Source organism: Poecile atricapillus, chromosome 27, assembly GCF_030490865.1.
Source record: "Poecile atricapillus isolate bPoeAtr1 chromosome 27, bPoeAtr1.hap1, whole genome shotgun sequence".
Taxonomy (NCBI): Eukaryota; Metazoa; Chordata; class Aves; order Passeriformes; family Paridae; genus Poecile; species Poecile atricapillus.
In genome coordinates, this window is record NC_081275.1 from 1821795 (window position 1) to 1839263 (window position 17469).

At 60.0% G+C, this 17469-nt stretch overlaps 1 protein-coding gene across 1 annotated transcript in view; it reads right to left on the minus strand.

Annotated features, from left to right (window-relative positions):
* Nucleotides 1-17469, minus strand: part of SRCIN1 (SRC kinase signaling inhibitor 1) — an 86186-nt gene that overhangs the window by 44869 nt on the left and 23848 nt on the right. Inside the window, exon 2 of the mRNA XM_058858091.1 lies at nucleotides 11303-11586. Coding sequence (XP_058714074.1) covers nucleotides 11303-11563 — 261 coding nt within the window. The 5' untranslated portion in view covers nucleotides 11564-11586. The remainder of the gene's footprint in view (nucleotides 1-11302; nucleotides 11587-17469) is intronic.

The window sequence follows — 17469 nt, forward strand, 5'->3', positions numbered from 1 at the left end:
CGGGGCCAAACCCCAATTCCAGCGGTGCCCCGTGTCCATCCCAAGGTTCCAGCCCCGGCAGAGGCTCCAGCAGCTCCCGGGGCTCGGCTGGAACTCGCCCGAGCCCCGGGATGTGCCAGCCCAGCCCGGAGCCGGGAATGCCCCCGGGATCTGCGGGGACAGCAGCTCTGTCACTGCTCCCGCTCCTGGGGAAGTCTGCGCCAGGAAACCTCGACAAATCCCGTTTTAAATGGGCAGGGTTTTGCTTTCCAGCTGATTTGGACTGGACAGGACCCAATCCCCCGGCCCTTCCCTTCCAGCAGCCGCTGGTCCCCCCCAGCTCACCCCCTGCCCGCTCCCCGAGGCCTGGAGGTGCCGATGTCGCACCCAGGGGACACTCAGATCCTCCTAATTCCTCAATTCCCTCATTCCTTCCTCCCATTTAACGACTGAGACCCTCCTCCCATGAGATTCCAAATTCCAGGAGCAGCCCCCAAAGGCCCCTTGGGGCAGGAGAAGACGCTCCCGACTTTTCCCTTCCCCAACTTTTCCCTTTTTCCCTCCCCGCTCTTCATTTGGCCGCTGAGGAGCCTCAGTGATTTTCCTGTGCCCTGATATTGCTGATCCCATCCGGTGCCAGCGCCGGGCGTGGATTTTTATTTATTATTTTGGGATGACTGGACGAGCTTATCACCGAGCCCATAAATCACGGCCCCACCTCACACCACGGCCCCCGAGTGCCGCGGGAGAGAATCCAGAACCTTCTGGCAGCGATGTGGGGCACGGGGTGGAACAGAGCCCGTCCCTATCCCAGCTCGGCGGGTCCAACCTTGCCCTGGGGACAGGGACGCGCTGCCTGTCCCCTGCCGGGAGCCTGGAGCATCCAGGGCTGACAATCTGCTGCTGTTTGCCAGCGCCAAGCGGCCCTCGCTGGGCTCCATCTGTCCCCCAGCCCGCCCCGAGCCTCCTTCACCCATCCCAAAGATCCCCAAAAAAAGCGGAGGATGTGTTTTTGTGATGGCCAGAAGGGCACAGCCACATCCCCCAAATCCAGGGGACAGAGCGGGGACATCCCCAGCGCCGTGCCCAGCTCCCTGCCAGCCCCTTCCAGGCTGGATTTCTCCAGAGGGGAAGGGAAAGGCCCAAAGATCCCCAAAAAAAGCGGAGGATGTGTTTGTGTGATGGCCAGAAGGGCACAGCCACATCCCCCAAATCCAGGGGACAGAGCGGGGACATCCCCAGCGCAGTGCCCAGCTCCCTGCCAGCCCCTTCCAGGCTGGATTTCTCCAGAGGGGAAGGGAAAGGAGAGGCGGAATTAACAATTCGCTGGCTCTTCAGAAGCATCAAAGGGAGATAATGGGCCGGGAGAGGATTGGAAGCGACAGCCGCGTTCCGAGCCATAAAACAGGCGGCTCCTTGCAGCAGGAACCCTGCGCAAGGTGCGGGGAATTACAGAGGCTGCGATTTATAATTACAATGAGAGTCATGTCCGTGCTGCTGCCGAACCAGGGCAGAACGAGGGGCTGGGGGTCCCCAGAGCGCGGGGATGAGGGGCAGGAGAAGCAGGGAGGGAGGGGAGATGATGCCCTGGAGCTGCTGGGAGGGGAGGACACAGGGCTGGGGTGATGTCATCAGGAATATTTTGGGAGTGAAGTTTAAAGGGGGATGTGGAAATAAGAAATAAAAATAAAAAAATAAATTGAAAAAAAAAAAAATAATAAAAAATAAAAATAAGAATTAAAAAATCAAAATTAAAAAATCAAAAATCAAAAATCAGTAATAAGTAATAAGTAATAAGTAATAAGTAATAAGTAATAAATAATAAAAAATAAAAAATAAAAATAAATAATAAATAATAAAAATAAATAATAAATAATAAATAATAAATGAAAATGAAAATAAAAATAAAAATAAAAATAAAAATAAAAATAAAAATAAAAATAAAAATAAAAATAAAAATAAAAATAAAAATAAAAATAAAAATTAAAATTAAAATTAAAATTAAAATTTAAATTAAAAAATAAATTAAAAAGAAATAAAAAATAAAAATAATAAATTAAATGGTCTCTGCGGTTGTCCCAGGAGCAGAGGGGAGGGAAATGAAATGAAATCCAAGGGAGTCCGAGACCGAGAAGGCGGGGGGACTTCCCCTGGCTGGCAATTAAATCCCAAATTTGTTGGTGATTAACGAGGCACGACCGTGTCCCTGCCGAACGGGCAGCAGCAGCAGCCGCCACCCCGGCACGCTGTGCTCCAAGGGAGGACGGAGGCAGCTTCATCGGCTTTTTAATTAACTCATTTCCAGGAGTTCCAGCTTCCGATCGAGTCCCCCACCCTCGGGCACCGCGTCTTGACAAACAAAAACCTCCTTGAAAAATAACAGCCGAGCGAATTTAATCTGTTTCTCCTTATTAAAGTTTTTTTTTTTGTTTGTTTTGGTTTGTTTTGGGTGGGTTTTTTTTTTACTCTTTTAACGCTTTTCAGCGCCAGAGAAAGCGAGTTAAAGTGGAAATAGCAACGTGACAAGACGGGGAGAAGGATGCAAACAGTGAGCAGACAGAGCGGAGAGCGACACCGGCGCCTGCAGGTTTTGTCACCTGAGGTCTCGCAGTTGTCGCAGGCGCCTCTCAAACGTGGCCAGGGGAGGGGACAGCGGGGACAGGATGGGTTGGGAGGGTTGGGGCTCGTTCCCGTCACAGCTGGGCTCCTCGGTGTGTCACCCAGAGCCCACCACGAGGTTTTGCTGCTCCTCTTTCAGGCAGAGCCTTGGGCTGTGCCGCCCCTCCACCCAAGGAGGGCTCTGATGGCCATCGAGGTGACATCAGAGATGCCACAGCCGCCTGTCACGGCGACTCAACGTCAGGCCTCCCCCGCAGACCCCCCCCAGCACAACCTCGCCGCTCCAACTTTCCCCTCCAGCCCCCTCCACCTGCCCCCGCGCCCCCTCCTCTCCGAGCCCATCAGCGCTAATTACAGCCCCGGCCTCCCCCGCGACCCCTGGGGACAGCGCAGGTGACACCAGAGCCCCGACCCCGCTGGCCACGGGTGGCTTTGCACGCCTGGCCCCGGCTCCAGCCTCCTCCTCCTCCTCTCCCCGGTGCGAGGCGAATCTGCAGCGCCTGCTCGGAGCAATGCATCAGGACGTGCTCTGCCGAGGAGCAGCCATGCTGAGGCTCCAAAATCTCCCTCCTGCAGCAGCCCCGGCCAAGGTCGGGCCCCCCTCCCGCCCCCCAGGTGCTCCAGGGAGCGCATTTCGTGCTCGGAACAGCCTCAGCCTCCTCGTGAGGGGAGCAGGGGGGGTCTCTGAGCCATCGCTCCCTCATGCGGGAGCGCCCCGGAGCTCCTCACGGGGTGGGGTCAAGGTGTCCCCCGGCCACCGCCCCGCAGCCGGGCCGGAGGTTTTGGGGCAGGGCAGGGCAGGGGAAGCTGGCAGGAGTTGGGCAGATCAGATGGCACGGTGGCCATGGCAACGGCACGGCGTAGGTGGACCAAACACAATGGGGACGTGCAAGGTAAAGCCGGCGGCCAGCGGAGCTCCGCTCCCCGCCGGGCACAGCCCCGGCCCCCGGGGCGACCCCCCCGCCACCCACCCGCCACCCCCAAAACACAGCAGAGAGCGATAAATCCTTGAGAAACGCCAAGGACAAGGGCTGGAGCCCCCGCGGGGTCCCCTCGGAGGGTCGCAGCAGGCGCAGGGGGGATGCGCACCCCCTTTCCCGGCCAAGCTGGGGGTGAGGAAGACCCCGGCACGCAGCCGCTGCTGGAGCCCGCCCTGCCCTTCCTCTGTCCCCTCCTGAGCCGGGGCTGGCGGAGCCGCAGGGACGGCGGAGCCGCCGCTCCGGCTGCTGCAGGGCTTTGGAGACCCCTCCCCTAAAAAGCACAGCGGGGAGCGGCTGGGCACGACCCCGGAGGTCACGGGGAGAAGGAGCGGGATTGGGGTTAGGAACAGCGGGAAACTTCCAGGCAGGGAGGGAGGGATGGATGGATGGATGGATGGATGGATGGATGGATGGATGGATGGATGGATGGAGGGAAGGAGGGAGGGACGCGTTCACCTTGCCCGTGTGTGCCGGGGAGAGCAGGAATGCGCACAGCTCTTCCAGGGGGAGGAAGGGGGAGCGCCGGGAGCCCGAGGGTGCCAAGGGGAGCATCCCACCTCCAATCCCTGCTGGCCACCTCCCGGGCATCTCCCTGCCGGGCTGCCATGAACTCATCCCTGCCCTCCCCGGGGCTGTCCCCGCTGTCCCCAGCCTGGTTTTTACCCACTTCTTGCCGACTTCAAGACCCTGTTCCATAAAAAAACCCAAACAAGGAGAAGTGGCGCGACCCACGGAGTTGTGCCTGACTCCAGCGCCCGCATTCCCAGCCAGGGCTGCTGGAACGAGCCGGGAATGGCTGGCGGTGGGGAAAAATGTGGGAATCGATAAGGCCGGCTCCGGCTGCAGTCCCAGGGACACGCACACAACGCTCGTGTTACTCCCGGCGGCCACGCGCGCTCCGCTCCACCATTTCAGCGCTTCCCAGCGCCTCCCGTCGCTCTCCACCTCTGGAGACCAAGATGACACCGCGGGAAGAGCCCCAGGGGACCCCGCGTCCCCAAAGCCACCGCGCTGCCGCCACCAGCCAGCGCTCAGCGTCCCCACGGAGCGCCCAGGTACCCCCAAACCTGCCCCAGCGGGCACCCCGAGCCTGCCAAGCTCACGCCAAGACCGTGTGCCTCCTCTCCTGGGGGGTTTGGGGGTGAGCTCAGGGGTCCGGTTTGGGGGTCCCCGCGGGAAGGACGCTGGGCCAGGTGAGATGGGGGCGACAAAAGCTCCCGCAGGGCGCAGGGACCAGTCCAGGCCACCCCCTGTCCCTCTCCGCTGCCCGAGGGGGACAGAGGGAAGCGGTGTCGCCTGCCGGGGTGACAACGCGGAGCTGCCCTGGGGACGCAGGGGGGGTGGCACGGGCACGACCTCCCCTGTGCAGCCGGAGGGGACAAGGTGAGACCCCCCCGGCTGCTGCAGCAGAGGGCAGCGAGGGCAGCACCCACAAAGTGCCACCCCCTCCCCACCGCGACACTGGGGAGGGGAAGGGGGAGAGGGGAGAGGGGGAGGCTGAAGGGAAAGGGGGGTTGGAGGAAAGAGGGGGGGCTGGGGAAAAGAAGGGGGGGCTAAAGGGAAGGGGAAGCTGGAGGGACAACCCCCGGTCTGGGGCCAGGGTAAAGACACCCCCGGCTGCCGACGGCGGTGGGAGAGGGCAACCGGGACCTCGGGGTGGGAATTTTGGGGAGGGGGATATGGGGGTGGGTAGGAGCGACGCCAGGGCAGGGGGTATCGGCGGGAGAACTGCAGCAGCGGGTGGCGGACACCGGCTCCGCAAGCACCCGGAGGGATGCGCCCCGCTCCATCCCGCTCATTCCCGTTCCATCCCGCTCATTCCCGCTCCATCCCGCTCCATCCCGCGCCTTCCCGCCCGGTACCTGCGGCAGGTGAGCGCTGCGGGTCGGGATCCGCAGCGCCGCTCGGCCCCGCTCGGCTCGGCTCGGCCCCGTTCGGCCCCGCTCGGCTCGGCTCGGCCCCGCTCGGCCCCGCTCGGCCCCGCTCGGCCCCGCTCGGATCGGAGCCGCCCTCTCCCGCCGCCGGGCCCGCCCCGCCCCGCCCGCGGCGCCGTCACCATGGCAACCGCGGCCCCGCCCCCTCGGCGCAGCCGGCAGGGGGCGCTGAGTGCGCGGGGGGCGGGGCCTGCTGGGGGGGGAGGGCACGTGAGGGAATAACGGGGAAAAAACAGGGAAATGGACATGGGAATGGACATGGGAATACAGGGATATGGACATGGGAATACAGGGATATGGACATGGGAATGGACATGGGAATACAGGGATATGGACATGGGAATGGACATGGGAATACAGGGATATGGACATGGGAATGGACATGGGAATACAGGGATATGGACATGGGAATACAGGGAAATACAGGGATATGGACATGGGAATACAGGGAAAACACAGGGATATGGACATGGGAATACAGGGATATGGACATAGGAATGGACAGGGATATGGACATGGATATGGACATGGGAATGGACATGGGAATGGACATGGGAATGGACATGGGAATACAGGGAAATACAGGGAAATACAGGGATATGGACATGGGAATACAGGGATATGGACATGGGAATACAGGGATATGGACATGGGAATACAGGGAAATACAGGGAAATATAGGGATATGGACAGGGATATGGACATGGGAATACAGGGAAAACACAGGGATATGGACATGGGAATGGACAGGGATATGGACATGGATATGGACATGGGAATACAGGGATATGGACATGGGAATGGACATGGGAATACAGGGATATGGACATGGGAATACAGGGAAATACAGGGATATGGACAGGGATATGGACATTGGAATACAGGGAAAACACAGGGATATGGACATGGGAATGGACATGGGAATACAGGGAAATACAGGGATATGGACATGGGAATACAGGGATATGGACATGGGAATGGACATGGGAATACAGGGATATGGACATGGATATGGACATGGATAAGGACATGGGAATGCAGGGACATGGACGTGGATAACGCAGGGATACACTCATGGAAACGCACATGGATACACGCAGGGATGTACACACGGATGTACACAGGGATTCCCACACACCTGGATTCACACCAGGATTCACACCAGGATTTACACCTGGATTCACACCTGGATTCATACCTGGATTCACACCTGGATTCACACCTGGATTCAAACCAGGATTTACACCTGGATTCGTACCTGGATTTACACCTGGATTCACACCAGGATTCACACCTGGATTCACACCAGGATTTACACCTGGATTTACACCTGGATTCACACCAGGATTCACACCTGGATTCACACCAGGATTTACACCTGGATTCACACCTGGATTCACAACTGGATTCACCCCTGGATTCAAACCTGGATTCACCCTCATCCCAACCTTCATCCCAACCTTCATCCCAACCTTCATCCCAACCTTCATCCCTGCCTTCATCCCTTCCTTCATCCCAACCTTCATCCCAACCTTCATCCCAACCCTCATCCAAACCCTCATCCCAAACCTCATCCCTTCCTTCATCCCAACCTTCATCCCAACCTTCATCCCAATCTTCATCCCTTCCTTCATCCCAACCCTGATCCCAACCTTCATCCCAATCCTCATCCCAACCTTCATCTCTGCCTTCATCCCAGTCTTCATCCCAACCTTCATCCCAACCTTCATCCCAACCCTCATCCCAAACTTCATCCCATCCTTCATCCCAGCCTTCATCCCAACCCTCATCCCTTCCTTCATCCCATCCTTCATCCCAGCCTTCATCCCAACCCTCATTCCTTCCTTCATCCCAACCCTCATCCCTGTCTCCATCCCTGCCTGTCCCTCCTCCCCGCGTTCCCCCCGTGGCTCCGGACGCCCTCCCCCAGCTTCCATTGATTTATTCCCGAGCCAGATTTATTCCAGGCAGCTGCAAATCTGCTGCTCTCAGGCACGGAACGCTCCGCTCCAGCTTTTTCCCGGATATTTTGTTGTTGTTTCCCTGCCTCAGAGCAGGACAGGCTGAAATCCAAGATTTTGGACACTTCATTTTTTTGGGATCCTCAACTCCGGCTGGGCCCTGGGGCTCAACCCTGCCAGGAAAGGCTGGGAGAGGAAGGGGTTAAACCACAAGGCAGCTTTTCCCTGGTTCTGGGTGGGAATTGGATCCCTTTTTTCCTGGGATTTATGATCCATCTGCATCCATCCGCACTTTCCCGGCCCGAGTGGAAAAGCGCATCCGGAATCGACGGGATGTAGGAACCGGGGATGGGGAATGGAGCGACTCCTTAAACCACAGAATTATTTCCCTGAATTCCCCTGATTCTCCCAGCTATTCCCGATTTTTCCAGCAGTTCCCAGCTTTCCATGCCCTCGGCACCAGGTGGTGTTGAGCGGCTCCATCCGAATCCCATTCCCAGAGCATCGGCCACGGAATTACGGAACAATTCGGGTCGGGAAGCGGCTTAAAAATCATCTCCTCCCACCCCTCTCCTGCTGGATTTTCCCTTCCCAGGGCAGGATTTACCCCCAAATCCTACAGCCAACATTTCCAGTGGCCTCTCATCCCATTCCCATTCCCATTCCCATTCCCATTCCCATTCCCATTCCCATTCCCATTCCCATTCCCATTCCCATCCTCATCCTCATTCCCATTCCTCTCCTTATCCTTTACATTCCCATTCCCATTCTCATTCCCATTCCCATTCCCATTCCCATCCTCATCCCCATTCCCATCCTCATCCCCATTCCCAATCCTCTCCTTACCCTTTAAATTCTCATTTAACGCCTTCTCCCACCTGGATTTTAAATGATCCCGGCAGATTTGCCACAATTTTTCCCTGGATATTTAATTTCCCCCTGCTCTGCCCATAATTAAAATTAACATTTCTCTCCCTTTCCCATTCCTGAGCTCAAATCCAAGGGATTTTTTTGCCAGGCTGGAAAATTGACTTTTATGGAATGTTCCTTTTCACCTCTGAAGTTCCAAATTCCCTCCAATATTTGTTGGTTTTTTTGTGGTTTTTTTTTTTTTTCTAATCCAGATAAAACAGCAAAGCCTGGGAATTCTGAAATCCCTTTTCCTTATTCCTCTGGAATAGCAAAGTGAATTTCAAACATTCCAGGCAGAGCTGGATCCCAATGTCATTTAAAGGTTGGCACCTGAGCTTTCCAGGATTTCTGGATCCCGGTTTTTATTTACTGCCTGCGGGGGAAATGAAGGAAAAGAAAGGGAGGGAAAAATGGGGGAAAAAATAGGATTTTGTAGGATTTTGGGGTGTTTTGGTGGGGAGTGAGCTGCAACCAAGCCCAAAAAATCCTGCTTGGGTTTGTCTGGAGCACCCAGACACCCACAACATTCCCACTGATTCGGGAATAAAGGAGATAATTCCCAAATCCAGATTTGGGAATCATCTTTCCTTCACCTATAAAACTCCTCAGCAGCTTATCAGACCTGAGCCAACCCAAGCTGGATTTTATTTCTTCTTCTTTTTTTTTTAGAGCTGCTGCTTATTTCAAAAAAAATTAAATTCTTTAAATCCCTGTGATATTAGGGGAAAAATCCTATTTATTTCCCAGGAAGCAGCACTCCGTGCCTGGAAGTGCCCCTGTTGCATCTCCAAATCTAAATGGTGGTGGCAAAAAAAATTCAATTATTGTCCCCTCGCCAAAATTTGGGGGTTCGGGGGGTGTTTGGGGGGGCAGCAGCTCCGATACCGGTGGTTTTCCTGGAAAATCTGGATTTCCTTCCACCACGCCACTTGTGGGGATTGTCACCTTTGTCCCCTGGGGATTTTTGGGGATTGATCTGAGGTTTCCTGGATGCTCCAGGTTCCCCTGGCCAGGGGGAGGTGGGGATTTGGGCACCCCAAAGCAGGGGTGGGAACCTCCTTCCGGAACATTCCATCCTCGGGGCTCTGCAGGTGTCACCAGAGGTGTCACCAGAGGTGTGACCTGCCCCTTGGACAGCAGACACACAATTGAAGGACTTCATGGTGGACACGGTGCAGACCCCAAGGGGGTTTGGGGTCCCCAGAACACCCCAAAACAGGGGTAAGAACCCCCTTCTGGAACATTCCATCACCTGGGCTCTGCAGGTGTCACCAGGTGTGTCACCAGGTGTGTCACCAGAGGTGTCACCTGCCCCTCGGACAGTGGACACACGATTGAAGGACATCGTGGTGGACACAACACTGACCTCAAGGGGATTTGGGGTCCCCAGAACACCCCTAAACAGGGGTGGGAACCCCCTTCTGGAACATTCCATCCCCTGGGCTCTGCAAAGGCCACCAGAGGTGTCACCAGGTGTCACCAGGTGTGTCACCAGAGGTGTCACCTGCCCTGAGGACCCGCAGGTCCTGGGGGACACAGCCAAAGGACCGACCCCCCTGGCTGGGGGCCCACCCCAAACCTGCCAGGACCTGGATTTGGGGTCACCCCCGGGCTGGGGTCACCCCCCTGTGAGGGCTGTCACACCCCCCACCTCTGCAGGGACAAATGTCCCACTCCTGTCCCTGCCAGTGGGATGGAATCCATCCATGGGGCAGAGAGAATCCATGGAGGAATCCATCCATGGGGCAGAGAGAATCCATCCATGGGGCAGAGGGAATCCATCCATGGGGCAGAGGGAATCCATCCATGGGGCAGAGAGAATCCATCCATGGGGCAGAGGGAATCCATCCATGGGGCAGGGGGAATCCATCCATGGGGCAGAGGGAATCCATCCATGGGGCAGGGGGAATCCATCCATGGGGCAGAGGGAATCCATCCATGGGGCAGAGGGAATCCATCCATGGGGCAGGGGGAATCCATCCATGGGGCAGAGGGAATCCATGGAGGAATCCATCCATGGGGCAGGGGGAATCCATCCATGGGGCAGGGGGAATCCATCCATGGGGCAGAGGGAATCCATCCATGGGGCAAGGGGAATCCATGGAGGAATCCATCCATGGGGCAGGGGGAATCCATCCATGGGGCAGAGGGAATCCATCCATGGGGCAAGGGGAATCCATGGAGGAATCCATCCATGGGGCAGGGGGAATCCATCCATGGGGCAGAGGGAATCCATCCATGGGGCAAGGGGAATCCATGGAGGAATCCATCCATGGGGCAGGGGGAATCCATCCATGGGGCAGGGGGAATCCACCTGGGACACCCCCGGTCCTGGGGAGGGGTGCGGGGCTCCCCTGTGGGGGCTCCTCCCACACCTGGAAGGTTTTGCTTGTCACACCTGGGGGGTTGTGTTCCTCACACCTGGAGAATTCCCTTCCTCACATCTGGAACATTCCCATCCTCACCTCTGGAATATTCCCACCCTCACCTCTGGAATATTCCCATCCTCACCTCTGGAATATTCCATTCCTCACCTCTGGAATATTCCCTTCCTCACACCTGGAGAATTCCCTTCTTCACACCTGGAGAATCCCCTTCCTCACATCTGGAACATTCCCTTCCTCACCTCTGGAATATTCCATTCCTCACCTCTGGAACATTCCCATCCTCACCTCTGGAACATTCCATTCCTCACATCTGGAACATTCCCTTCCTCACATCTGGAATATTCCATCCCTCACCCCCGGAGGACGCTCCCCCGGCACTGCCGCACCCACCCCGCCCTTAGCACCCATCCACCCCCCTCCCTCCTCTCCTCTCCTCCTCCATCCAGATCATCCTCCATCCTCCATCCTCATCCTCCACGCATCCACAACCTCTCCGCATCCCCCCGCCATCCCGGGAAATCGCTCCTTACCTGGTCCCGCAGGCGCTCCTGCTGCCCGCGCAGCGCCAGGGCGTGCTGCGGGTATTTGCTCTTCAGGTGGTCCATGAAGGCGTCCCTCTTGCGCTCCATCTCGCTCTTCTGGAGGCCGGTGAGCGCCTCCAGGCTCTGCGCGGCGATCACGGTGTGCCGGCGCTCCGAGGTGTGCACCAGCCCCACGTTGGAGAAGCGGCGGGTGCCGTTGCCCAGGGTGCGGTACTCCCGCGGGTACTCGGCATCGTCGGCGGAGATCATGTGCGAGCTCGTCCTGTCGGGATCTGCGCGGGCAGCGGGAGAGCACAGCGGGGTCACGGGAGGGTCCCCCGGCCGTGGGGCAGAGCGGGGACGGGCCCCAGGCATGGGGCAGAGCCGGGGGATGGGCCCCAGCTATGGGGCAGAGCTGGAGGATGGTCCCCAGCCGTGGGGAAGAGGCGGGGATGGTCCCCAGTTGTGGGGCAGGGAGGGGGGATGGTCCCCAGTTATGGGGCAGACCCAGGGATGGTCCCCAGCCGTGGGGAAGAGGCGGGGATGGTCCCCAGCTATGGGGCAGGGAGGGGGGATGGTCCCCAGCTAAGTCCCCAGTTGTGGGGCAGAGCCGGGGGATGGTCCCCAGTTATGGGGCAGGGAGGGGGGACTCGTCCCGTCGGGATCTCCCCGGGCACCAGGAGAGCACAGCGGGGTCGAGGGAGGGTCCCCCAGCTGTGGGGCAGAGCCAGGGATGGTCCCCAGTTATGGGGCAGAGCCAGGGATGGTCCCCAGATGTGGGGCAGAGCCAGGGATGGTCCCCAGATGTGGGGCAGAGGTGCGGGGACACGGGTGCCGCAGTGGGATCACCCCTCGGTGGGATTCCCGCAGTGGGATCACCCCTCGGTGGGATTCCCGCAGTGGGATCACCCCCCAGTGGGGTTCCCGGGGCAGGGGTCGGTGCCGGGTTCGTCCCCCAGCGGTGGCAGCGCTGTCGCCGCTCCCGGACACGCGGCAGGAGAGGAGGGGACAGCGGAGCCGCGAGGGGAGGGGGCGCAGGGGCTGTGACCCCACCAAACCCCGCCATGATCGCAACGAAACGGGAACAAAACAGCGCTGGGTGACTGAAAACAGCACAGACACGGGGCAGGGACACGGCTCCGGACACACGGGGGACACGGGGGACACGGGGGGACACGGGGGGACACGGGGGACACGGGGGGACACGGGGGGACACGGGGGACACGGGGGGACACGGGGGGGACACAGGACACAGGACAGAGCGAAAAGAAAATGAAATCAGGCAGGGTGGGGAAGGGTCGTGTGTGCGGGAATTGCGCTGGGGGAGGGGGGAGAGGGACAGGCCCCAAATGTCCTGTCAGAGACCCCAGCGAGGGGCTCAGCCCCCCCAGAGACCCCAGAGAGGGGCTCAGACCCCCAGAGACCCCAGAGAGGGGCTCAGACCCCCAGAGACCCCAGAGAGGGGCTCAGACCCCCAGAGACCCCAGCGAGGGGCTCAGCACCCCCAGAGACCCCAGAGAGGGGCTCAGCCCCCATCCTGCAGCCTCTGCTCCCAGGGGCCAGCCCGGTCCGCGGGCACCAAACCCGGGAATTCCGGGATTCTCTGCCCCATCCCAGCCCCGGGATCACCAAACCCGGGAATTCCGGGATTCTCTGCCCCATCCCAGCCCCGGGATCACCAAACCCGGGAATTCCGGGATTCTCTGCCCCATCCCAATCCCCTCCCGGAGCTCAGCCGAGCCCGAGGCACCAAACTCGGGATCTCTGGGATGTTCTGCCTTATCCCAGCTCCGGGATCACCAAACCCGGGAATTCCGGGATGCTCTGCCTAATCCCAGCCCCTTCCCGGTGTCCGAGGGCACAAAACCCGGGATCTCTGGGATGTTCTGCCTTATCCCAGCTCCGGGATCACCAAACCCGGGAATTCCGGGATGCTCTGCCTAATCCCAGCCCCTTCCCGGTGTCCGAGGGCACAAAACCCGGGATTTCGGGGATGCTCTGCCCCATCCCAGCCCTTCCCGGAGCTCAGCCGAGTCCCGGGATCACCAAACCCGGGAATTCCGGGAATGCTCTACCCCATCTCAGCCTTTCCCGGGGCTCAGCCCAGCCCGGACAGGCAGGGGAGGGGGCAGGGGGACAGACAGAGTGTCCCGGGGGACAGACAGAGTGTCCCAGGGGACAGACCGAGGGTCCCAGGGGACAGACCGAGGGTCCCAGGCTCAGAGAGGCGACAGGGACTCGTCCTTTGGCTCATAACTCATTCGGCGCACGCCGGGATTTTATTTCCAGGGAAGCCGCGAGCGGCGATGGATGCCTGGAAGTCCCCGCACGCTGCCAGCGCCTGGCACCGCCTCGGTGCCCGCACCACGAGCCCACCCCGCAGCCGGGCAGCTCCAGAACCCCAAAAAGTGTGAATTTCCCCCTAAAAAAGCCGCTTTGGAGGGTCCCCCGGGCGCTGGGCTGGTGCCAGCCTGGCGTTGCCACCACCACGGATGAATTTCGCAGCTCGTTCCGCGGGGCTTCACCGCCTCCCCCTCCTGCTCCTCTTTTAACCTTGATCCATAATTCATCTCCTGCTTTTTCCCTCTCCCCGTTAAACAAATCACAACGAGGTTTTTGTGGTTTTTTTTTTTCCCTTTTCCCTCAGTTATTTATCAGCCCAGCAGGTCAGTTTGATATCAAACCGATATAAAGCGCTCTCAGCCGGGACCACGGACGCGATTCCTCCTCTCAAGGTCGCACAGGCGGCTCTCCCACGAGCCCAGCGGGGACATCACGCGCTCCGTGAACGCCACGGGGACATCCCAGAGCCTTCCCTCTTCCAAAAAACCACCGGTGCAGCTCCCGTCCCCACAGCTCCGGCACAGAATGTGACCTTGGCTGGGTTGTCACCCGATTTTTCCCAGAAAACGGAGGTGGGATGTGGGAATGCTGAGGATCCCATCCCTGCCTCGCTCTGTTGGGTCCTGGAGAGGTCATGGTGGCACCAGGGAGGTCATGGTGGCACCAGGGAGGTCACGGTGGCACCAGGGAAGTCATGGTGGCACCGAGGAGATCACGGTGGCACTGAGATCATGGTGGCACTGGGGAGCTCATGGTGGCACCAAGGAGATCACAGTGGCACCAGAGAGGTCACGGTGGCACTGGGGAGCTCATGGTGGCACTGGGGAGCTCATGGTGGCACCGAGGAGATCACAGTGGCACTGAGATCATGGTGGCACTGAGGAGCTCATGGTGGCACTGGGGAGGTCACAGTGGCACCAGAGACGTCACGGTGGCACTGGGGAGCTCATGGTGGCACTGGGGAGCTCATGGTGGCACCAAGATCACGGTGGCACCAGAGAGGTCACGGTGGCACCAGGGAAGTCACGGTGGCACCAAGGAGCTCATGGTGGCACCAAGGAGCTCATGGTGGCACCGAGGAGCTCATGGTGGCACTGGGGAGCTCATGGTGGCACCGAGGAGATCACTGTGGCACCTCCAACACCCCAAATTCCCCCGGGCGAGGTGCCCGAGGGGACCCTGATGGCAGAGGGGACACCACGAGAGCATCGCCCCGAGGTGCCAGCGGCTGCCGAATTCCAGCTGGGATGGGAATTCCCGCTGGAGCCGTTTGTCCTGAGCCGCCGGGACACCCAGGAGCTGCCCCTCTCTCCTCTCCCCACCTTCCTCACCGGGAAGTGCCGATCCCAGCTGGAAAACTCCTTCCCTGCCTCGGCCCCCTGCCCCAGCACCGCGTCCGTGACCCCAAATTTGGGCAGGAACTGCACCCAGCACCCATCCCCATCCCTGGAGCCCTTTGGAAAAGCTCTGGAGCACCCCTGGCAGCTGCCAGGATGCTGCTCTGGGCTCGGGGATGGGACCCGGGGCCACCAACCCCAACTCCGAGCCCACCAAAACAATCCCTGGTTGATGCCGGGTCCTGAGCGCCGCGGAACTCCCAGATTTCCCTCATCCCACGGGAATTGTCGGGGGCCAGGGATGAAGGCGCTCCCTGCCAGCCGCAGCTGCAGCAGAGCCGGGGCTGGCAGGAAGGAGCTGCAGCTCCTCTCCCCCCTGGAGCCAGAGGAAGCTGCAGGGACAGCGATTTTGGGGTGAGAGAGGGGGATTTGCTCCCCTTCACCACCTCCCGGTGCCTGCTCCAGCCCCGCTGCAGCATCCCGGGGCTGGGGCCGCGTTTCCAGCTCCTTCCCGGCCTCTCCCGCTCCGTGATCAGCATGCAGCTCCCCGCTCGCTAATTACACGCTCCGGGAGCGGAACGCGCCAGCTCCGCGGCTCGCCCGCTCAAAGGGATGATGCGAACAGGGTCAGGGAGGAGCTGGATCCCCCTCAGGAGCTCTCCCCACCCCCGGCTGCGCCGCATCCGCTGCCGGCTCCATCCCCGCCATCCGGAGCCAGCGAGGATGAGGCGGCCCCGACCCCGTAAAATCACAAATTTTGTGATCCGTGAATCCCCTGCGAGGCGAGAGGGAGGAGAAGCCACCCCAGCCACGTGCGCCGGCCTCATGTCAGCCACCCCTGAGCTCCAGAGATGTCACCCGCAGCGGGCAGGGCTGGTCCCGCAAGGAAACAAGCGACAGCTGCAGTATGGGGGCTCCTTCGGGAAAAGGGACCCGAAAACCCGGCCAGGGACTGCAGGAAAGGGTGTTAAAGGGTGTTAAAGGGTGTTAAAGGGTGTTAAAGGGTGTTAATCCTTCCCTCCCGGGGATAATTCCACCTCAAATCCCCCACAAAGTTTTGTTTGTTTTTCTTTCCTCCTCCTCCAGCCGTACCCACAAGCAGATCCCTGGAAAGTGCTTCCCGACGCCGCTTCCAAGTAGGTCACTGGGGTGGCAGAGCCGCTGGCCGGAGCCTGCCCGAGCTGCCCAGCCCAGCCCAGCTCCCCGGGACACCCCTCGGGGCCGTGTCCCCACACCGGGACTGTCCCCTCGCTTACCCGCGGGCGCAGCGCGGCTCCCACGGCGGCCGGGCAGCGGCTCCGGAGGGATGGAGGGGGCAGCGCTCCGCTCCGCGGGGGCTGCGGGCGGCTCCTTGGCCGGGCGCAGGGCTCCCACGACGGCCAGAATGCCGCGGTAGATCCTGGCCAGCCCCTCTCCGAGCAGCGGGAGGTTGAGGGAACGCGGTTCTCTTTGCCGATTCATCCACCCATCGTCGCCACCTGCCAGCAGAGGTGACACCCGTGCCGGGGCCGGAGCCCCGGGCTGCTAGCAGGGCACGGCCATGGTGTCCTTCCCGGGAAAACAGGGATAGCCGAGGGGTTTTTTTTTAAGGTGATAATCCTCGGGAACGGCGAAGGAGCTCCCGGGGAGCTGCTGAGAGTCAGGGCAGGGAAAATCCCCCCCAAAAACCTCCCCGGTGCTGCCGCAGGCGCTGCCCCGCGGGAGCAGGATCCGGCTGGGATCCCCGCTTTGCCAGCGGCTCGGCGGGGGTTTTTATCATCCGAAGGAACCTCTCAAACACAGTTTATTACTGCAGTCCCATAAATCTTCATGAGGCAGCGAAAGCTCCGCGCGGGTCGCGGGAAGCGGCGGCGGCAATCAGCGGAGCGTGAAAAATCGGCCGAGAAAGCGCTGGCACAAAAAAGGGGCGAAGGGAGGGGAGGCGGGGAGTGCATTTGGGGAGAGAAGCAGCCGGGAGGGTGGAAGCCCCTCGGAGCGATGAGGCTCCCCCGCGCCCGGCCATTAGCGCGGCCGGAAGAGCGGGATGATGCTCCCGCTTCCTCCCGGAGGCTGCACTGCCGCACTGCCCGGCACCCAGCGAGCCTCGCCGGCTCCCGGAGCCCTGCCCGGCGCTAACCCCTTCCCTGCCGCGCTCCCGGAGGTGGGAGGAGGGGTGGGGAGAGTGGGGGGAGCCGCTGAGCAGCGGGGTTTAACCCGTGTGGTGCTGAGGAGTTGGCCATGGAGATGCGCGCCCTTGCCCGAGTCAGGCCGGAGGAGTGCGGGGGGTTCTGGGCTGGTTTGGGGTGGGAAAATCAGGAAGATCCAGGCGGTGCCAGGAGGTTCCGCCTCGCCGGGTGGCTCGGAGGCACCGTCCCAGCCGTTGTCACCTGTCCCTGGCTCTGCCACCTCCGTGCCCGATCATTTTGGGATGGCCAAGCGCCTTCCAGGATCCACCCTGACACCCAAAAAGTGCTGGGAGCTGCCCAGGTGCTCAAGTTCTCCACGGAAACCCACGTC